This window comes from Salvia miltiorrhiza, chromosome 8 (assembly GCF_028751815.1).
Source record: "Salvia miltiorrhiza cultivar Shanhuang (shh) chromosome 8, IMPLAD_Smil_shh, whole genome shotgun sequence".
NCBI lineage: Eukaryota > Viridiplantae > Streptophyta > Magnoliopsida > Lamiales > Lamiaceae > Salvia > Salvia miltiorrhiza.
Window position 1 is genome coordinate 7,422,098 of NC_080394.1, and position 23,194 is coordinate 7,445,291.

Consider the following 23,194-nt stretch of genomic DNA (forward strand, 5'->3'; position numbering starts at 1 on the left):
CCCCGTTTGGAGCACGATTTTTCAATCTTGATTTCCTTGAAGATCCATCCATGTCAAATTTGATAGATTTCTGCCCAATTCAAACAGTCCCAAGATATTCGCCGTCAACTCTAACTAACGGGGGAATTCCATTTGTAATCCATCCTTAAAACACAAGTTAATTACGCATACCATCAGGTATTCGTCCGTCACATAAATTGTTAATGATCCAGTACTGTATTAATTTGGTTATGGTTGAGAAAATAATTTGAATTTAAGTCTATATATTTGAAAAGCCAAACGGCAATAATCAACTGAGCAGCAATCATTGTCCTACACCTCAACTCATACAGCTTGCCTAGCCCTGCCTGCTCTCTTCCACTCCTATACCCCACAACAACTCTAACTTGGAATCTTTGCCGGAAAATCCATCGGAAAATCCACACGCTCCTTTTCTTCGCTTAGATTTTCGATTTGGATTGATTGAAGCAGGTAATTATATACAAGTATATAAGCTCCAATATCTCATTGCGTCAAACCCTTTTTCAGCTCGTATCTTTGAGCTTTGAAATATCTCTTTTAAAATATCTTCGATGTGTTTCTTCTGTTGAATCTGATGATGAACTTCCGAAGATGCATATGTACATGCAGATTCAGGAATCCACTGTTTTTGTTTCTTTTGTTTGAGATTTTTCCAAGCTAGAAAACGAGAAATTTCCAGATTCTCTCCATGATTTTGGCAGGAGCGATGGATCAGTGTTTGATTTCATGAATCTGGGGTTGGGATTTACTATGAATACACTGTAACAGTTCTTGAGATGTTTTTTTGGGGAGAAGAATCCGTAAATTCAAATCTCGAAATCTAGGGTTTGGAGGTGTTACGTGAAGCTTTTATCTTTTACCGTGCACAAACATATAGATATACCTTACTGGTTTGGGTACAGTATTTACTCCCTTGATTTCTTGCTCATCTCTCAATTCATTGCTGTTTTGGGCTGAAGATTTTGCTTGGCTTTTCTGTCTTCACTGCAAGTTTTGAGCCACATGATTGAACAGTGATTTCCAAGTCTCTTTACTGTACACTTGTCTGATGAGAAACATAGTTCACCTCAATTAAATGCTCTCTCCTCTTTCTCTTTCTCTTTCTTGCTTCAGACTCGGATTTCTCACAGTTTTCCCCTCTGCTTTTGTCCACATTTCACTGGGTCTTAGATTACTTTTACTGAAATTACTACTCTCTCTCTCTCTCTCTCTCTCTCTCTCTAGAATATGTGAGTACTTCAAACTCATCACTACTGCTTCTTCTTCATGTTTCATTTCATGCTTTTTATTTTTTTGTAGTTTTGTTACTGATATACAGTGCTACTGCATGCAGGATTGATGAAAATAGCTTGGTGCGCGGTTGCAATAAGTATTGAGTATGACCTAATTAGAGAGTGAAATTGCTGGTGGATATGAACAGCTATAGGCCTGATCTCCACATCGCGCAGCAAAGCCGTCGAGACAAGTTGAGAATTCAGCAAGATATTTACGCCAACAATTTCCCACACGATGCCTTAAACTTCGACTCCTCCGCCGACGTCCGTAGCTGTCGGAACGGGAACATATGCTACGATCCGTCGGAGCTCTGCCCGGAGATGATCAATTTCTCTGTGAACCCACTGCTCAAGGACGGCTTGATGGGGGCCGAGAAACGGGCCCCCTTTCCGACGTCGTTTAGCCCTTCAGCCACTGTGAGTAGCAGTGACCCACAATACTTTAGCACATGCGATTGGGTGGCTAACCACTCCTCAATTTATGCTAATCCTATTTCAGCATTAGATGTTAAGCCTAATTATCTAGGATATGATCAAGACATGAATGGCGCCGCTTCCTCACTTTACCAGAATGCGTTGCAAGACCTCGTTACCTCGTCCAATAATGTCCGCTCCTTCGGCCTCGAATTCGCCTCCCTCCGCCACAAGAGCTCGGGGGAGGCCGGCCATGGACCTTGGGTGGTTGGTGGGAGTGAGCTTATGCTTCTTCCCGATCAAATGCGCCTCAAGACCCAATCTGGCTTGATTACTAGGCCTGTGGATGGCTGCAGCCAATGGAGCGGCGAGCTCGAATTCGCCGCTCCAAAGGATCTCGACAGAGATCATTCCAACACTCAAGCACTCTCACTGTCGCTCTCGTCGGTTCCATCGCCCAAAGTCCACGAAGCTCAGATTACTGAGAGAGATTTTCAGACTCGAGATGTCTGTGGGAGTACTAATGTTCAAGATTCAAGAATTTGGAAGCCCGAGTTGCCGTCTCCGAATCAAAATATGTCAGCGGGTAGTAGAGTTTTAGGGGCACAAGCTTCGACTCATCGGAACCCCGGCCCGTTGGGCCCGTTCACCGGATACGCAACCATTCTCCGGAGCTCGAGGTTTTTAAGGCCGGCGCAGCAGCTGTTGGAGGATCTTTGCTGCATTGCCGGCACTAAAGAGGTCGAAGCCTGTGATGTCTCTGACGAGATTATGGAGGAGGTTAGGGTTTCCAGTGAAGGCGCTAGTAATAATGCTGAACATGCCATGGCCGGTAACAACTCCGGCGGCTTGTCCTCGTTCGTGTACAATGGTTCTAGCGATAAGAGCCGGGATGCCGGGGGTACGAGCTGCTCGACGGATGCTCATCGGCCGGAGAATCTTCAGAGGAAGGCGAAGCTGTTGTTTATGCAGGATGAGGTTGGTAATGCTCCTAGTATGGGGCCTTAATTAATTTTGCTTTTGAGTTGGATGTTGGTGGTACAAATTTATTACTAGCATTGCTTGTGCATGTGATCAGTTGAGAAAGTTGATTGCGATGCTCGTTTGTCTGAGTTGCCATTATTGACTATGGTTTGGTTAATAATTGAGACTTTTATGCCTTAAACATGAAAAGAGATCATGCTTTATTACTATGAAAATCATCAATTCCGATTGTGAATATGACTTATGGTTGGCTAGGACTTAGGACTTACTTAGGTGATACTCCTATGGATTCCTTAGTAAAAGACAAATACTAGCTGGTGTCGAGAAAAGTGCATGGGGCAATATTTTCTGCAGACTTAATTAGCCTGTTATGGTACTCAGTCTTCTTGGATTTTAAGAATCACTTTGTTGAAATATTTCTAAACTTTAAAAATTTCCAATTTTCTTGATCCTACCTGTTTTGTTTCTGTGATAAACTGTTAGTTTTCTGATGATGTGTCTTTGTCAATTTTGGTATTTAATTCAATTATTTCACTAGTATGCTAAGGGGTCATTTATTTTGCACGATTGATATGATGCATGCATGATAGAGTATTTTTATCGTAATGATTTCTGTAATCTCACCTTTTCAATGAGATAAAAATCAAGCTTCATTAGCTCAAATGATTGAAATAATAAAGGGTTTTGGGATATCATAAAGTTCCAATCCATCAATGTAAAAACGAGATTAACCTTACTATTTTTATCTATCAACGTTAATCCTCCAAAGTAAACGCCTCCTAAGGGGTTTATGGTTTTACTTATCTTATTTTGCTTCATTTTAATTCATATTTTTTTGGTTTATTAAGTGAGAGTACTCTTAAAATATTCCACATTTAATTTTTTATTTTCTGATCTGTAGAGTTTAATTTCCTATATTCCTTCATTCAACCACATTATTTCAATTGAATATTTAGAGATAGATGTACATGATTCAATTGTGAACCTCCTTCTTTGAATAGGGAACTATAATTATCTTTATTTTCCTAACATGTACATTGATTCTCCATTTTCTTGCTTCTGTCTAGAGCTATAATGATTTTCGGAGACGTTATTTTAGACCATAGTTAGGTAAAAACTTGACAACCCAATGCATGCAGAAGAATATGTGGGACATAACTCTCGTATATTAATTTTTTAATTTCTCAAACTGTGAAATGCATGTGACCTGTCTATGTTAAAATGTAAAAGCTTTTGCATATGATGAGACATTTAGTTGTCTAGTCTTCTTTCCCATCACCCTCAAATAGTATGTTGATTAATTAGGTCAAAGTGTTGTTAAGCTTTAAATAAACAACTTTATTTGGTGATCAATTGCTTTATTTCTCCCTATAATAGAGCTAGCTGGCAAATCTTAATTAATTTGTTGAACATGTTTTGGTCGATTGTGTAAGTGGTTGTACAACAAGATAGGCTTTTTCTTAATTGGAACACTGTTAGCTTAATGCTCTCTTTCACCCTTCCCTAATTAGATGTGTCACCTATCATTTGCAAGTGACTAATTGTTTTTGTTCCTCCCAATTTTGTACAAGGTTTGCAAAAGGTATAAACAGTATCATCAGCAGATGCAAATGGTGGTTTCATCATTTGAGTCTGTGGCCGGCCTCAGCGCTGCCACTCCTTACGTGTCGTTAGCCCTGAAGATGATTGCCAAGCATTTCCGGTGTTTGAAGAACACGATAACGGATCAGCTCAAGAGCATAAAAAACGCCCTGAGGGACGAATTTTCGTCCCCGTCTGCTGGGGCAGGCGGCAACAAGGGTGATGCTAATGCTTCGGTGTTGAAGTTTTTCGACCAAGGCTTCCAAAAGCAGAAAGGGACTGGCATTCTTGAAGGCCAGCATATCTGGAGGCCTCAGCGTGGTCTACCGGAACGCGCCGTCTCTATTTTGAGAGCGTGGTTGTTCGATCATTTTCTTCATCCGTAAGACACACGTCCTCTCTCTCTCTCTCTCTTTCATGTCACACATCTGACATTTTGCTAAATTGAATGTTTTATATATGAAGGTATCCTACAGACACAGACAAGCATATGCTGGCCACGCAGACCGGCCTAACTCGAAATCAGGTCTTGTAATTCTACCTATCTTTGATAACACGCAGCTCTTTAATTTATAATAGGTATACATAGTAGTCGAGCCTCACTTCTTTGATCCCGTATCTCGCTGAATAATTCAGGTATCTAACTGGTTTATCAATGCTCGTGTTCGTGTATGGAAGCCGATGGTCGAAGAGATACACATGCTCGAAACCAAAGGGTCTGATAATTCTGGCAAAAGCAGTAACGGCAAAACTGCGGATGGAGGTTGTGCCCAAGCCGACGACAGCAGCCAAAGGCTGAGAACGCGTGCGATCCCAGACAAGCAGGTCGAATGCTCGAGTTTTGTCCCTCCCGGGCAAGAGGGGGATAGGTCGAAGGCGAGCCCATGGGGTCAAGAAAAGCGTTCAAGAATCGAGTACCACGTCCCAAGCAGTGTTGATGGGACGTTGATGGGGTTTGTGCCGTCTCACCGGAATGGTATGGAGATGGGCGGGATAGGGTCGGTGTCTCTGACTTTGGGTCTCCGGCAAAGCCCCGAGGGCGGTCAGCGGCCTGCAATGCAGCAGGAGAGGCATATGAGGCATTACGGAGGTCAGATCATTCGGGACTTTGTTGGCTGATGATTTTTATGTAGACTTTGGAGAAATTAAGGTAGAAATAAATTACTATTTGAAAGGAAAAAATTTAAAGAAGGTGGTGAGATTGGGAAGGAAGGTTTAGGAAAATGGAAAGTTCCAAAAGCAAAATACCTCTCATAATTCTCCAGAAATGTAAGATAAAGGGACATTTCAACGTAGTGGCAGTGTTTTGTATTGGAAAACAGTTTCTCTTTCTCTCGGCTAATATATTGCGGGATTTCTGCCATTTGTATTATCGTCATGTTTTTTTTTTTTGTTGTTGTTATTGTTGTCGTGTCGTCGCTCTCGAATTCTTTTGTTGAAGATTGAACTTTTAAAAAATTTCAACACACAGATTTTGTTCTCGCTGCAGTTTCAGGTTTTAACATTATCTTTTATGAGCAAATTAGTCATATAAGTTCAAAAGTTGGAAAAATTTAATCAAGAATATGGTGAATACCTCTATTTTAAATTCATTCTAATTCTACTATGACAACGTAGGATTAAAAAATAAAAGGGTGAGATTTTTATCTAGCCCTTTGAATAAAATAAATAAGTTTTGTATCACACTCCATAAATAAATAAGTTTTGTAGCACATTCTTAATGGTTCCCACCAAATCTTTGATTTATTTAAAAATTTTGTTTTCTTTAAACAATAAAAAACGTGGCTGATAGAATCTTCTATCATTATCACGATTTGTCTTATTATGTCTCTCTCTCTCTCTCCAAAATCGTGATCTGATAGTATATCTTTTAGGGTTTAGGGTTTCTTTTCTTGCATGTACACGATTTGGAAGCATGAATCGTGAGGATCGGCTGAAAAGTGGTCAAACAAGAATCTTGTTTCAAATCATTCCCCAAAAAAAAGAATCTTGTGCAAATATTGAGAAGACCGTGCACTATACACGGCTCTCTCTCTCTCTCTCTTCTATTATTCAGCTTCCAAATTCAAAAAAAAAAAGAGACACAAAAATCTTAAGGACCGTGCACTCCATACACTCCATACACGCCTCTCTCTCTCTAAGAAACTCAAGCCCACCGTGCACTCCATAAACTCAAGCCACTATGAGTTCAACGGAATCAGATTACGATGGGGAAGAGGCACAACGAGAAAGTCGCCGGAGTACATCAAGGAGGAGCGAACAATACCCGATGCCGAATCCGGTAAGTAACCGTGGCCTATATTTGTCAAAATTTGAGTTTATGTGTTTTGTATTGTTAAATTTGATTATTAGGTACACGGTTGTAGCATGTTTTAGACAATTATGTTGGTAATTTGCGAAATTTGGAATCTGGAAATTATTTTGAACAACCGTGTACAACCGTGTACGGTTCTTCAGTACACGGTTGTACACGGTTAGACAATTATGTTACACGGTTAGGATTAATTGATGTAATATGCCTTAATTGTGTATTTTTAACGTATAAAGGTATTTGTCGTACACGATTTAACCGTGTACAGCCGTACACGGTTTGCTCATCCATACACGGTTGTACACGGTTTCTCTAAAATCGTACACGGTTGATTTTAAATCATGTAATATGCCCTAATTGTGTATTTTAGACGTATAGAGGTATTTTTTGTACACGATTTAATCGTGTACAACCGTGTACAACCGTACACGGTTAGGGTATCCGTACACGGTTATACACGGTTGTACACGGTTGGTCTAGAATCTGTACACGGTTGATATTTTTTGATACTGATCATCATTTTGAATTAATTGCAGCCTCCGAGGCATGCTTGGTTACGTCCGTGCATGCAAGGTTATGCCGCACATATCAATCACTACATCAAGGACAAGACACTGAAGGAAGTGGAGACATGTCTGACGCATTACGGGTGTCTTGAACAATTTAAGAAAGGTCTGTTTGGGCATTTACTTCAGTTGAAGAGGCAGGATAGTGCGAATGCCGCACTGCACCATCTTCTTGCACGGGAGTTGTATGACCAAGCATTCGGACCGTGGGAGAAGTGGTTCCACATTGGTGGACACGACATTCGATTCGGTGCTATGGAGTATTGTCTGGTGACGGGGTTGTGCTTCGGGCCATCCCCGCAGCATTTTGATCCTAATGTGGATCACCGTGTTGGGAAGCAGAGTCTATGGCACCGAGTTTTTAAAGGCAAGAAGTTGGAAGTGAAGGATCTGCGAAAGCGGTTCGTTAACCGCAGTATGGGCAATATTGCCGAGGATTATTTGAGGGTGGGCAATATTCTCGTGGCGTATGATCTCGTCTTTTGTCGGGATTATAAACACGTGCACGAGTGGGTGTGGGCACTGGTAGAGGACTATCAGAAATTGATCGACTTCCCGTGGGGCTCTTACTCATTCCAGATTTTGTGCCATGGGATGAGTGTGTTGAAGAAGCATCCCTCGGAGATTACAGGTATTAGGAGGACGTACCACTTCTATGGGCCCATATGGGCATTACAGATTTGGTCGTACGAGGCCATTCCGAGGTTGGGCCGCGCGTGTGGGGCTCGTGACTCGAGCTTCCAGATGCCACGATTGGTCAACTGGACGACTTGGAAGTCGGCTTCTGACTTCGCCCACTTTTTTGATGTTGATGAGGTAATTATTATTGTTTTTTTACAGTTTCAATCCTTTTATTATGTTATGATTAACGAATAATGAAAAATGATCGATTCATCTTTGTGCAGGGCGAGTGTCACCAGACACTCGAACCGGTCGAGGAGGAGCATGATTCATGGTATTTGCAGACTCTGAGGCTTCCCGACCCTTTTTCTGTACGATTCCATCCTGGAGGGAAATATGCCGGCTTGACAGAGCCACTTGTACCGGAACCGCCTCCTCCTGTTAGGCCTCCTCCTGTGCAGAGGAGTAGCTCACGAGCAGATAGGGCTCGTGAGAAGCAGCCTGTCCCTGTCCCGAGGAGTAGCTCACGAGCAGAGAGGGCTCGTGAGAAGCAGCCTGTCCATGTTGAGCGGCATAGACAGACGTATGTTGATCCGATTGGTAGCCCATCGAAGCGGCCCAGGCCGCAGGAGTTCGATGATTCAGTGCCTCGAGCAGATCCAGATGCTGATTATTGGAGGCGACGTGATGAGGATTTGATTGCCCGTGTCACTGAGAGCGTGACACGGGAGCAAATCCGGACCGTGATCCCTGAGGTGCGGCGGGCGATTGTAGACGACGACTCCGAGCATGGACTGGTTGCCAAAATTACACGGAAGGTCGTGGCCGCTGTGAAGGATATATTCGGTGGGCGATCTTCTTCGAGAAAGCATAGATCATCATCCAGCCATGCCAGTCGTCATAGACACGAGAGTGAGGAGTTGGACCAGCCGATACCCAGTCACAGACGGTCTACATCTCACATTCCTAGTCCTGGGCATCGGGGTCATGAGGATCCGCCTCATGTGAGCCATAGGCACTCAGTTGGAGACCTGGATCGGCAGCATCGGGGTCACAGTCGATCACAGCATGGAGATGATCCACCCCATGCGAGTCAGCGGCGATCTGCCTCACGTCACAGTGAGAGGGAGGCATCTATGAGGCGATCAGCCTCACATCGTGGTGAGAGGCAGACATCTTTGAGGCGATCTGCCTCACGTCACAGTGAGAGGTCAGCTCGTCAGCGGAGTCCAGTGACGCCTATGCATGGAGAGGGAGATGACGATGTCCAGTTCAGCTGGACTACTGACGAGGAAGAGGCCCAGGATGTAGGGCGGCCACGACGCCCGATTAAGCCGTCTGCTCTTCTACAGAGTCCGTATGTGACCGATGGCCCACTTGACACTCCTACGGCAAAGAAGGTTGCTTTCCGCAGATTTAGAGAGATGGGCGACGATGCATGTGTTGCTGTAGTGGAGACTGGATATATCATGACCCAGGGCTTTTTTGGGCGTATTTTGGATCGTCGGGCTGAGTTCGATGCTGAGGTATAATATATTCGTAATATTGTATTGTTTAATATGCGTTGTGTTACTAACGAAGTCATATTATTTTGGATGCAGATTATAGACCTCTGGATTTTGAAGCAAAATCGAAGGATCAGAGTCAACCAGGAATATATAGTGCATCGGGCTCGGACTCAACTCCAGCCGGGTATTAGTCGAGTTAGAACTCCAGTGGCTGCAACCATTTTATATGTAAGTTTAATGTGACTTTGATTTATTTTGAGGCTTCCAATATATTGTTACATTCATCATCTCAATTATTCCTGTTCAGGATACCCTATACAGAGAGTATGGTATGCTGCATCCAGATGATCCCCAGGGGAATCATCCACAACTGCGAGATGCATACACACATTGGAATGTGCCCTACAATCTCATCACAATGTTCCAGGGCACTGATGCAGATCATACGTGGCATTGGTTGGAGGCTAATGAGGTAAGCTTAGTAATTCTTAAGGGCAATGCGACATTACTATCAATGGGGTTTAGTTTCTAAGTTTTTATCGAATCATCACTATCAATGCAGATTCTTACTATTTGCAATGTCAACGCGAGTCATTGGTGCACTGTGGTCATTTCTATCGAACGATGGGAGGTTCAAGTGTATGATTCTCTGTCACATGTTGAAGGGATCACACAACGTCGACAAGCTTCAATGAGGTGCATAACTCGTTTGATGCCTAGATTGTTGCACACTGTGGGGTATTGGGATAACAATCCCAACAGGTTTGTCCATGCTGCTGATGCAGAGATGGCGTTTGTGATGATGCCCCACAACCAGCAATTTGTGCAACAGGACAGCATTAGTTGTGGTGTGTATGCATGTGCTTACTTAGATCGTCTGATATGTGGAAAACCGAAACGGGAACGGATGAGAACCAATAGGGATGTAGAAAAATATCGCTACATGGTAGCTGTTAGGATATGGGAATTGTGTACCCCAATTCCCGCTGCTTTGATTTGATTATCATTTTGTCATTGATTTGATTATCATTGTGTAATTGTCATTGATTTGATCATTTTGTTGGTGTTTTTGGGGTGAATAAGGGCACCCTGGGCTCTGTACACGGTTAGGCCCTAACCGTGTACCGTGGCTCGAAACCGTGCACGAAACCGTGCACGGAAGAACTCGGAACCGTGTACCGCACACGGACAGACCCTAACCGTGTAACCGTACACGGTTGCGAGTTCTTCCGTGCACGGTTGCGTGCACGGTTTCGTGAAACTGTACACGGTTAGGGTCTAACCGTGTACAGAGCTCATTCAGCCCTTGTTCACCCCCAAAACCCCTGTTTTTCGAATTTTAAAGCAAGTTCAACAAATACCAACAACAAAATCAGACCCCAAACAACAAGTAAACATCCAACAACATTCCAACAATTATTTTGAAGATCAAAGATTCAAAATCACTCACGACCCAACATTTTGAGGACATGCATTCCTAGTGTGTGTTCCACTCCTACAAATGCCGCATTTCTTCTTTCGCCGCCTTCGTGCATCGGGTGGTTGCTCGACACCTTCCACCGGCACGTTCAAGTCCAATGGTCCCACTTGCGCTTTGCATCTCCGGGCATTGTGACCTCCACCCTTGCAACGTGAGCATACTTGAGGTCGAGAATTAGGAGTACCCGAATTAGGAGGACCCGAATTAGGAGGACCCTCAACTGCTGAACGAGCCCTACTCAACTTCGGGCGTCCCGCATGGACCGTGATATCCGGGGGTTTCACAACATAGGCTGATATCTCATCGGGCACATTCCAATACGTAGGATGTGGAACGGGAACAATACGCTCCATAAATGTGGCCAACAGCACGGATTGTTTGAAATATCCTCCAACAAAATCCGTGACTTGCAGTCCTGCACGCCTAATAAAATGCAAAGATCAAAAGATAAATTTACAAAAAATTAATTCAATATGCAAAATTTGTAATAAATGAGGTACCTAATAGCGGCACAAGCATGACGACACGGAATGTCATCCAGGTCGAACTGAGCACAACTACAAGTCCGATTCTCGAGATCGACAATGTAGAATGCATGATCATCCTCAATACTAAACATGTGCGTCGTCGTCCCTCGAACGGCCAATTGTCGACCCGCTTCGACAGCCACATGCAACTTTCCCTCTACTACCTCAGTCAACTCATATGACCTCGATGCAGCCTATATGCGTCGCCTATCGAACCATTTCTCCATAATGGCTCGATAGGTCTTGATCAATGAAGCAACCGGGAGGCGTCGTGCCCATAACAGTCTACTGTTCATCGTCTCGGCAGCATTCGACGTCATGAAGCTCGTGCGTCGTACAGGGCACTTGGACCTGGCCCATCTCTCCACACCAATGGTGTCGAGGCGTTTGTGCGCGTTGACTTTCAGTAATTGAAGCGCAGAAAAATACCTTTGAAAGTCGTCTGATCGATAGGAATATGCCGCTGCTTTGAAGACTGCAGCTACATGCTGCCCATAATGCGCGAGATTCTTCTGGATATGGTAATAGCACAACCCGTGAGGGACGTTCGGGTAGACACACTCCACAGCATTTCTGATGCTCTTGTGCTGATCAGACACAATCAAGAGATCATCCGGCTGACCAAAGCAAGTCCGCAGTCGGTGGAAGAACCAAGTCCAAGACTCGTCATTCTCGATAGGACCAAGCCCAACTGCGAGAGGAAATATTGCTTCGTTCCCATCCTTTGTAACAGCGACGAACAAAATGCCGCCGTTCCTTCCCTTCAGATGGGTCCCGTCTACGACGATGACCGGCCTCAAGTAACCCTTCTCAAAGGCAGCCACGCTCTGTCCAAGTGCAACAAACATATGATGAAACTTGCCATCGTCCTTCATCTCAAGGTCGTATAATGTGCCGGGATTACTCATTCTCAGCATATACAAATACGATGGAAGCATCTGATACGAGTTCCCAAAATCACCATACGTCATCTCAATCGCGATGTTTCTTGCACGGAGAGCGAAGCTGTAATTGATCTCAATACCGAATAAGCGCTGCATCTCTGAAATCATCTCCTTCGGCTTCAAAACGACCCCCTCGCCTACCAATTTCCGTGCAAAATATCTTCCAACAACCCTCGCCGGAATCTGTCTCGGGGCAGTGCGATTCAAATCCGTGTGGCAGGTATGATCCATCACCACCTTGATCACTCTCCAGATCGATGCACTCTGAACGGCTCGCAGCATGAACGGACAACCGTTGCCATGCTTGCAAACAAACCACAAACGGGTCGTACTGGAACGATGCACGGCGTACTCCACGTGATTCTCCATATGGTACAGGCCAACAGCGATTGCCAAATCATCCTTCGACCGGAATAGAGCCCCCACTGATAATATCCCGCTCTCCAATACGTTAGAATCCTCCCAACCTAATGCCGGCGCATCGTCAAAATCGAGGACTGGAATCCCCCAATCACGTGCCTCAAGCTGCTGAACTCCAACACGAGGCTCGACATCGGGCTGATCATCCGATGTGAAATTCTGAGGCCCTGTCTGTCTCCACGCTTCCTGTTCAGTCGACACTGAATCCAATATCTCTCTGCGTCGTATCGCCTCTTCTTCCTCATCCGAAGACTCGGACTCGTCTTCCTCCTCCTGCGACGATGAATCGTCCCTACTATCATCGTGTGTAGGGATACTTCTTCCAATGTCCGTCTCAATAGGAAACATAGTAGACCGATGTCCCTCATAATATACCCGCTCTTGAGTCTGAGGAACCGGAGCCGCAGATTGTTTGCCCTTCTCGATCACGTAAACAACGGGATATTTCTTATGCTCGGAAATCAGCCGGTTCAAATCCGAATCAGTCTTCAAAGCCACTTTTATTTTTCGCCCTTCGTCCGTGGTCGATGTGTAGAAAAGCATATAAGTGGATCGACCATCCTCGTTTAATTGATCGTGCACCTCTTGCATCAACTTCGCATGACAAAGGTCTTCATTAGACATGTACACGACAACCTCATCGCCTCCTTCATACTCGGTTAATTTCCACTGACCACTGTGCCGTATAACGATTGCTTGAAACGACATCTGCTTCAAAACGACAAAAATACAACATTTAAATACACAAACAGGAAACCGTGTACCCCAATACATCAACTGAATATACAAACATGCTAAAAATAACATCAAAATCATATTCAACCCAACCGTGTACAGCAAATTCGACCACCGTGTACAACCGTGTACACAACCGTGTACACGGAAACCCTAACCGTGTACAGCAGAACACTAAGGGTTCAAAAATAAGATAATTTGCGTACAGAGTGTTTTTTTATGCCGTTTTTTAGTCCAAAACATGTAATAAGTCATATATATAACATAATTATTGAAATAAACAACAAAAAATCACTAAAATACAAACCGTGTACAACCGTGTACAGACGAAATTTAAAAAAAAATATGTATTTCACATACCTTATGTAATACAAGCCTTTAGATGATTTTTTTTTTATATTCGGAGCAACCGTGTACTACCGTGTATGTGTTTCGAGAGGATTTTCTTCTTCTTTCTTGTTCAAATGAGTGATGAATGAACATTTGGTTGGTATTCTTCATTAACTACCTACCAGCAACCGTGTACGGACCAATTAATTTCGTAAATTTAAGGTTATTTCCTTAACAAGTGTGTATGACTTTGAGTTGGTATAAATGCACCCAACAACCGTGTGATATGGTTTTAATTCCCACATAAAATCACGCCATAAATTCATGTGCACCCATAATATGTCACCCATAAATTCATGTACACAAGATATCAGCCTTATGGGAATCAAAATTTCTCACATAAAATCACGCCATTTTAACGTGAATAGAGAGAGAATCAGATTTTGGTTTTACTTTCTTATTTTTAAATCAAAAATAACTAATATGTCACTATCATTCACTTTATTGACTTGTACTTATGTACTTTAGGTCAAATGTGCTACAAAACTTATTTTTTTATGGGGTGGGATACAAAACTTATTTATTTTATCAAAAATGCTACTACTATGTATTGTCACAAAATAAAATTATATGTAATTTAATTTGTCCCATATAGGAAAAGGAAATTCTCATGTACATAAACATATAAAAATAATGGTCATTTTAAAATATTATGTCCTTACATACTTTATGCGGATTTTTTAGGCTAATCAAAATTTGTGTAACAATATAAATTATTTCGTGAATTTATACATTTTTTTGTGTCATTTATCGATTTTTTCACCTAAAAATATTAAGATAAGAATAATAATTATATTTATATTTACATTTATATGACTATAATTTCTTATGATGTGTCATTGACTACTTTAAAGTGCTGCTTCATAAAAATATAGTCATGCATGATCAAACAAAAATTTGAAAACAAAAACTTGAACATTTTGCTATTTTGGAGCGTTACACAAAAAACATGAATATTTTTATTTTGATATTCCACCACAATCCATTTACTTTTCATCTCTACTTTTTATAAAGTGGGATTCTTTTTTCATTCACAATACACTTTTATCTAATACTCTTTCCGTCTCACTTCTTTTGGACACGGAGATTAAGAAAACTTATTTTTTAGTAGAAAAGTGGTATGGTCCACACCAATTAAGTACATTTTTTTTACTTAAAATGAAAAATGAGTTTATTGGAATGGGTCATCCCAAAAAGGAAAACGAACTTATTGAAGTGGGACGGAGGGAGTATTTCTTAAAATTCGTGTCAATTACAATTGTTCATGTTTTTGTGAGACGGAGTATATGAATTAACATGACCAAAACAATACTTCTACAAAATGTGAAATGTTGTCTATTAGTTGGGCCAGGCCATATGTGGGAGTTGGGTCCTAACAATCGTACTTGGTATGCCTAAAAGAAGAAAAAACAACTATACTCGGTGGGTATGAAATCAGCAAAAAAATGGTTAGATATGATTATTTGAATTGAAATATTAGATAGATATCAAAATTAATCTCCATTTCCTTTGATAGATAAATGAATTTGCACTATTTTGATATTTTATCCTTCAAATATTCAATAATACTACTCCCTCCGTCCCACTAGACTTGTCACTTTTGAGTTGGGCATAGAGATTAAGAATAAAGGGTTAAGAGTGTAAAGTAGGTAGAGTCCACTTATTTTATGTGAGTAGAGAAAGTAGGGACCACATACTATTTTAGGAAAGTGCCAATTCTAGTGGGACAAACAAAAAAGGCAAGTGTGCCAAGTCTAGTGGGACGGAGGGAGTATATTTTATCAATTTATCCTATCGTTCAAAGGAGAGTTGTCAATTGAATCGGACCGCCTCGGTCCATGCCCTGACTTGCAAGGAATGAGAGCTGGTTTGACCAAGGCTCGGCCAATTCCATTATGGCGTGAGACTAAGCTTATCCATGGCCCATTTGGTAAGTGGTTACTGGTTAGGGCTTGGTTGGACTACTTATTTTGATTTTTGTGCAATTTACATTAGGTTTTGAATTTATTTGAGGCTTATATAAGTAAAATCCTACTATATGATTTTTTTTCTTTTACTTCGGATTTTTACTTTCTAGTTGTTGAATTATTTTATTTTTTATATTTTCTACACACTTTCTATTTAGTTTCTATCTTCTGCACAATTTTTATTTTGATTGTCTTCGTAACTTTTAAAAAGATGCATTCTTGACTTCTCGTTTCTAGTCTTATCTTAAATTCAATGAGTGAAAGACAATTAGGTCTGAATAATAATCTATAAGGTTAATTGACAAAACTCAATAAATTTAAATTTAGATTATCGAAAGATAAATTTATTAGAAAAAGATAATTACTATATGAATTTATATTTTATAAATATTACAATATACTATATTGTTAAAGTATATTTTTAATGGTATTTCATTGGGCCTTCAAGTGGGCCAGTTTTAGGCCTGGTCCGATTTTGGGCATGTACTGGGCTTCAAACGAACCAGGGCCACGGCAAGGCTGGAGGTTGATAAATGGCTCAATTGGTGCCCGTCTTAAATGATTGGGCCAACCCAATTCTTCCTCATTTTTCTATCAGCTCAGGCCGAAGTCGGTCAATGATGGGTTTGGGTCGGTCTGGCCCACTTAATATCTCTAATTCAAAGTAGACTTTTTTTTTTTTTTTTTGATGAAATTACATTATAAATAATACAAACCACACACACACCACCTAGTGGTTATTGTGGCCGAGAGTATTCGAACCTGTGACCTCTTGGACAACAGGCAACCACCCCAACCACTAGGCCATCCCAAGGGGACAAAGTAGACTCCTTTTAAATGAAGATGCAGACGGATAAGAGTAAATCAACGCTATCAAGATAATTGAAACCGTGACTTAAATTTATTGATATTTTTTTTTGAGGGTGTTTTTTAGAAAACCAAAGTAATGATATTTCATTAGATTTCTCTTTAAGCTTTCAAGTCCCCGTATATATTTCCATATGCTTTATTTAATTTCAAGTGCAAATGCTTGTTTAATATCAGCAGATCAGCTGTTCGATAAGAATAAAAGTTTTTCCTATTTTATATATCCTTTATTGTCCGTATATATGTAGTGTGTGTGTGTGTGTGAGAGAGAGAGAGAGCTGGTGTTGGAATGTAGCTATACATATATATGGCTCGTCATCACGCGAACATGCATTTATACAAGAGAAGACGGATCTCCGGAGCAGCTTATTAATTTCCACACATACAAACTCTAGTCTCTATACACACACAGTAACACACACACACACACACACACACACACATATATATATATATATATATAATTGGAGAGAAAGAGAGAGCAATTAATCAGTTTTTGGTGGGAGGTTTTCCACCTTGCCTGTTGAAGTCAGGTATGGAGTAAGCATGGTGGTTATCCTCCAAACCACTATCCACTCCATCATCCTCCTGCTCCGCCACCGCCACCTCCACCGCCGCCGAAATTCTCCTGCCTTCCACCGTGCAAGTGCTCATCATAGCTACCACCATCATTACCAATAAAACCATCCTCATCATCTTACCCATCGATATATATACCCTGCATGCCATATTAATGCAAAACTTAATTTCAAGATCCGCACAATTATTTTTGCAATTTCTTCTCACAAATTATATCTACAATCAATATATATATGGACTTACCTGAGCAATGCGAGGTGATTTGATGAGTCAAAGTTGTTGAAATTAGATGTTGGTGATTATGCATGGATATATGTGTGATATATATAGTTGGGAATTGTGAGGGAATTTTTTGATGAGGTCTCCCACCAAATGAGGCAACATCGAGTGGGGGGTGCCCATACATTTTTATCACAACATTGATATATCACATCTATATAAATTTTACTTTTAAATTTTCTCTCTTTTCTTAATTTTTTTTTTCACTATTCTTTTTACCTTTTCACAAAATCATTAACTTCGATTCAGAAAAAAATATTCAATATGAATGTTAAATTAAAGATTACAAGAAGATCTTTAATTCAATAAAAAAATTTATAAAAAATGAATTTGAAATGAATAAGTTATGATCATTTGAAGTGTTCGAATTAATTTTTGTTTTCTCTCATTTGTCTATAATATTGAACATCATATTTTGTTTTTATTTGTTAGTGAAACAAATAAGTAAAAGCCATTTTTTTCCTTTCAAAAAAGTTTACATGATTGTTTAATTATAATTAATTTAAATTTAAATATTTTTAAATTATACCTTTTCATATACGATAAGTATGGTGTGGATGAGAAGACACGAGTTTCAAGAAAACATTGTAAAATATATATAAAGTGAAAAAATGGTCTCACCGAATTGATTTGTTAGGTAAATAAATGGTTTGTGAGATAGAGTTTTTTGGTAAAAGATTCACTCTTTTAATAATTGAAAACTATATATATAAATAGGGGTCAATTACTTTTAAATACACGAACAATACCTAAATTTTGATTTTTAATCAGATATATTTTTTTAGTCAAAAAATACATTAATTTTAATGTTTTGAAATTTGGCATAAGTCCAAAAATTCCTTGGATAATAGTAACTTGATTGTTTGGAGTTCGATGAACAATTCAAATGTACCATTAGAAAGCTCTTGATGATAGCTCTCTAATGATACTCATATTATTGAGTTTTGATCATCAAAAGTGGTCGGAGAAAAAAATACAGATTTTTATGACATTAACTTTCATGCCATTTTTTGATCATTTACGGTTACTGAAACCCAACAATCTAAATTATCATTAAAAAGATAATATAAAAAATTTTCCAATAATACTTTCAAGTTATCCATAAAACTCCAAAGAATCAAGTCACCAAACTAATTAATCAAACAACATGGAGTTACACTTATACCCATCACGATTCTATTAATCCCAATTGATAAATTTAATCCAAAAGTTAAAAATGCACAGGTGAAAGATCCTGTTATTTTTGCTCGCTTTTATTGCATGTTCACATATGCACCCGATAAGGAACTTAAATCTAGGTGTTGATAGATCAAAATACACAAAAACTTGTGTGCATTCAATTCAATAAGGATTTATTAATTTTAAATTAATATTATTAATTAAAATTAAAATTTAATTAAATTGAATGCACCAATAATGTATATGCAAGCAAAATAAATTAATTATATATAGCATAAGAAAGTCGAACTATAAATAACACGTTAAATCCAAAAGCTAGAGACGTTGTGGTTTAAGGAATCAATGACTTAATTATGAGGCACAACACATGTACACTACACAATATTACACATCATGGATCGGATAAAATATAAAATCTATTAATTTCAAAATATAAATTAAAAATTATTTCTATCTTTTAGATCGTGAAAATTTACGATGAATTCATCCCTCTATCAAATGAACTTGCATGTGATCGTAGATTTAGATATCATCAAAAATAAAATTCTATTTTTTTTGAATTCATTATTTTTCACAGTAAAATTAACACATGTATTTCACAGAAAATTTAACATATATTCATGATTTATAATTATATTTTAAAATGAATTTGTATCTTAGTCCTACATAGTCCATTCACTTCATATATAATAAATGCTACAAAAATTAAATTACATGAAATAAATCGGCAAGTTGGTCTTTTGTCTTTCGAGAAGAACATGAGTGGTGCTACATTGTTTCCAAAGGTTGCTCTCAAATCGTGATTACATGCGCATAATTAATTTTGGGAGCATTATTGACAGTGAAACCTCTAGCTAGGAATAGAAGCCTCCACAAATGTCGATACTATTTCAATCATTTAATTTACTCCAACTTGCTGATATACCATAATTGCTCTGTGTTCTGATAAAATTGGCATTATTAATCAATCTATCAATCTGCTCCATGATCCATCCACTACTTATTTTTTTCTATGATTTTCAGTCGGTGGATAGATATTATTCTTGTTAATATTAATGTGACGCACGAATTGGCTTATTACTCTCTTTTATCGATCAGCCACAAATGCACTATGCAAGGACAAGTACAAAAAGAGTTTGAATAATTTTACAAATAAAAGTCGAGATTAATTAATTTATTATGCAAATAAAAAAGTATGAACCTATTTTTGATACAAAATAAATTTAAATATCAGGTTGAACTCGATTTTGATAATTAAAAGAAGAATAACGTAATTCAAAAGACAATTTTTACAAGCGCCAGTTTCGATCAGAAACCATCTACGATTTGAATGCAATATAAAGCTCTTCTATAGGTATTAATTAAAAATTTTAATTTGAGGAAAAACACATAATCGGTTTCTTGCGTGCCTGTTTTGATAATTAAAATTTGTACTAATTTTATATATGAAAAGTTGGATTTTCTTGTTTCCTTTTTTTCTTCTTCTATTTTTCAATTGAGAGCCAACAGTTTTTTTTTTTTTGATAAATTAAATAAAGAAATTTAAACACGTCACCATGGTGGACTTGAATCTAAGACCTATGGCCTTAAATATTAAGCACACTATCACTAGGCGTGTAGGCCAACACTCATACACGGTTGACATTTTTTTTATCCTACATATGTCGATATTTGTAATTTATGAAGTGATCACTACAAGAAAATGCGGCTCTAACGACCGAAATTTCGGTCGTTAAAACCCAAAAATCGGTCGTTAATATTATTAACGACCGATTTAACGACCGATTTTTTCGGTCGTTGTTTGCATCGTCGCCCGAGTTTTAACGACCGTTTTTTCGGTCGTTAAATTTAACGACCGATTTTTTATTTTTAACGACCGAAATTTCGGTCGTTAAAAAGAGAAAAAAAATAAAAAATATAAATAAAAAAAAATTATTTTTTTTTATTTTTTTTAATTAACGACCGAAATTTTATTTTTAACGACCGAATTTTCGGTCGTTAAAAATTAATAAAAAAAATATTTTTTTTTCGAAAAAAATATTTTTTTTTTCGATTTTTTTTTTTTTTTTTTTTTTTTATATCTTTGTATCCCACAAGTATTTTTAGTGATTTCTAATGTATTTTGACCTTAATTGCATACCATTTGACGAACTTCCCAGTAGGTCACCCATCTTACTTGTGCTCTAAGTCAAGCACGCTTAACCTTGGAGTTCCTTTCGAGTAGTCACCAGTACAGAACACTCGTATTATTGATATATATAGTACCTATTAATTCATTTAAACTCTAATTCAATATAAAATATCATTAATCATTCATAACCTTATAATATGTCGAGATAATATAAAATATCATTAAACATTTACGATAAATATACGATCGAATTAAAAATAATAAAAAATAATATTATCGTAATTAAATAAATAAAAGAAAACATGAGTATGAAAAATAATAATCGTATACAACAATAATTCAGAAAATCTAATAAGTCTAATAATTTATTATAATAAATCTAATAATTTATTATTATTTGAAAATAATGATTAAATAATTAAATAATAAAATAATTTGAAAATAATAAAAAAATAATTAAATATTTATATATAATCGAAAAATAATTAAATAGAAAATTAATAAAAAATAATTAAATTTGTAAAATAATTAAAAATAATATTAAATAGAAAATTAATAAAAAATAATTAAATAGAAATAGAAAAATAAAATAAAATAATAATCAAAAAATAATAATTAAATAATTAATTATTTCTATAGAAAATAATAATTAAATAATAATCGAAAAATAATAATTAAATAATTAAAATAATCTCCATAATTTGAAAATAATAATTAAATAGAAAATTAATAAAAATAATTAAATATTTATATATAATCGAAAAATAAAAATAAATAAAAATATAAATGAACTTTAAAATTTTTTAAAATTTTAAAAATAATATTAACGACCGATTATTCGGTCGTTAATAAACAAAATAAATAAATAAATAAATTAAAATAAATAAAAAATAAATAAAAAATAAAAAATAAATAAAAATAATTTTAACGACCGAAAAATTCGGTCTTTAAAAAAAATAATTAAAAAAATATTTTTTTTTATTTTAAAAATATTATAAAATAAAAAAATAATAAAAAAATTAAAAAAAATAAAAAAATAATATTAACGACCGAATAATTCGGTCGTTAAAAAATTAATTTTTTTTTTCAAAAATTTTTTTTTTATTTTTTTTAAAAAATATTTTTTAATAAAAAAAATAAAAAAAATATATATTAACGACCGAATTTTCGGTCGTTAAAATTAAAAAATAATTAAAATAAAAAAAAATAATTTTTACGACCGAAAATTCGGTCGTTAAGAAAAATTAAATATTAAAATATTAAAATAATAATTAGCGACCGAATTTTCGGTCGTTAAAAAATAAAAAAAATTAAAAAATAAAATCGGTCGTTAAACGGTCGTAAATCGGTCGTTAAGGCCGCAAAATTAACGACCGAAAATTTCGGTCGTTAATTTCGGTCGTTAAAGGCGCAGTTTCTTGTAGTGGATATATATATTGACATTTTTTTTTATCCTACATATGTCGATATTTGTATAATTTATGAAGTGTTATATATCTAACTTAATTGATATCGATGCTTGTTATTTTCCATGCATGTATTTTTATTTTTTTTAGAACTACAAGAGATACATAATACATAATTAAAGTAATTCGTACGCATGCAGGACCTCTATACCACACAAAGGTGGGAAAATTACTCGCACGCAGACGAGACCATTATCCACACAAGAGTGAGAAAATTACCTACACAAAAATGAGAACACTACCCGCACTCAAACGATATTGAACCCAATACCTCCTACAGATGAGAGCCTTTGGGTGCCTCAGTTATGCATGTATTTGTACTCATTTAATTGGACATGATCTCGTACTTTTTAATTACTATTAACTAATATTACTCGTTTGTATTTCGCTCTCGGAATTAGATCATATGAATTGCAGGAAAAATATACTACTAAATATTAATTAAGCAGGTCTAAAGATTATTGAGTAATTTTTTTGAAGAAAAGTACGATGAACTTAAAAAAAAATGTTTCTAACGACGACCATGCAATGAAAATAAATACCGTCAACGACTGGTAAGTTTCCGTCGTTAACTAGATCTAGTTGTAAATTGGTAGGTATATATCCAATCATATGAATTTCTACAATGCAAGTGTCTGTTAGTTTCATCGAGAAGGGAACATTACGATAAAGGAAAAGTGTATATCCCATCGTTAGTTTAATGAACATTATTTTTGCGTTTTTATGTAGTGTATTTAAAAATACACTTATAACTATTACTTGAAAATTTTCATTTTATATATAATTAACTTAGCTAGCTAGTAACTTATAAACTATATATTTAAAAATAGAATTTACATAACATTTTCCTACGAGACAGAAAAAGTTATTAAAATAAAATTATTTATCAAAGCTTATAACCAAATGTCCTCTTAATTCTTTACACATGCGTAATAACAGTAAGAAACAAA

The 23,194-nt window shown here is 37.4% G+C and overlaps 4 protein-coding genes and 1 long non-coding RNA gene across 7 annotated transcripts; 2 read left to right on the forward strand and 3 right to left on the reverse strand.

Annotated features, from left to right (window-relative positions):
* Positions 1 to 201: 201 nt before the first annotated feature.
* On the forward strand, positions 202 to 5,637 carry LOC131000535 (BEL1-like homeodomain protein 8). Of its 3 annotated transcripts, XM_057926506.1 has the most exons (6): positions 234 to 471; positions 1,355 to 1,712; positions 1,795 to 2,687; positions 4,265 to 4,656; positions 4,740 to 4,800; positions 4,911 to 5,637. In XM_057926506.1, exons 3-6 carry the CDS (start codon positions 1,836 to 1,838, stop codon positions 5,391 to 5,393), a joined length of 1,788 nt encoding a protein of 595 aa, XP_057782489.1. In that variant the 5' UTR covers positions 234 to 471; positions 1,355 to 1,712; positions 1,795 to 1,835; the 3' UTR covers positions 5,394 to 5,637. The 3 variants fall into 3 exon arrangements, with proteins under 3 accessions (XP_057782488.1, XP_057782489.1, XP_057782487.1); XM_057926505.1 differs by having other exon boundaries at positions 202 to 471; positions 1,355 to 2,687; XM_057926504.1 differs by lacking the exon at positions 234 to 471 and adding an exon at positions 512 to 1,250 and having other exon boundaries at positions 1,355 to 2,687.
* Positions 5,638 to 6,456: 819 nt separating this feature from the next.
* LOC130998007 (uncharacterized) lies at positions 6,457 to 10,304 on the forward strand. The gene is made up of 6 exons (XM_057923444.1): positions 6,457 to 6,555; positions 7,122 to 7,967; positions 8,057 to 9,298; positions 9,374 to 9,508; positions 9,588 to 9,752; positions 9,843 to 10,304. Exons 1-6 carry the CDS (start codon positions 6,457 to 6,459, stop codon positions 10,278 to 10,280), a joined length of 2,925 nt encoding a protein of 974 aa, XP_057779427.1. The 3' UTR covers positions 10,281 to 10,304.
* Positions 10,305 to 10,652: 348 nt separating this feature from the next.
* On the reverse strand, positions 10,653 to 11,458 carry LOC131000611 (uncharacterized). Its single transcript, XM_057926624.1, has 2 exons — positions 11,261 to 11,458; positions 10,653 to 11,183 (listed from the first exon to the last, which is right to left on the reverse strand). The coding sequence occupies exons 1-2, from the start codon at positions 11,377 to 11,379 to the stop codon at positions 10,727 to 10,729; spliced, it is 576 nt and encodes a 191-aa protein (XP_057782607.1). The 5' UTR covers positions 11,380 to 11,458; the 3' UTR covers positions 10,653 to 10,726.
* A 23-nt stretch (positions 11,459 to 11,481) lies between these two features.
* On the reverse strand, positions 11,482 to 13,359 carry LOC130998008 (uncharacterized). Its single transcript, XM_057923445.1, has one exon. The coding sequence runs from the start codon at positions 13,357 to 13,359 to the stop codon at positions 11,482 to 11,484; it is 1,878 nt and encodes a 625-aa protein (XP_057779428.1).
* Positions 13,360 to 16,889: 3,530 nt separating this feature from the next.
* Positions 16,890 to 17,571, reverse strand: LOC131000626 (uncharacterized). The gene is made up of 2 exons (XR_009093753.1): positions 17,433 to 17,571; positions 16,890 to 17,328 (listed from the first exon to the last, which is right to left on the reverse strand). It is a non-coding gene; the product is annotated as an uncharacterized LOC131000626 (long non-coding RNA).
* Between the last annotated feature and the right edge of the window lie 5,623 nt (positions 17,572 to 23,194).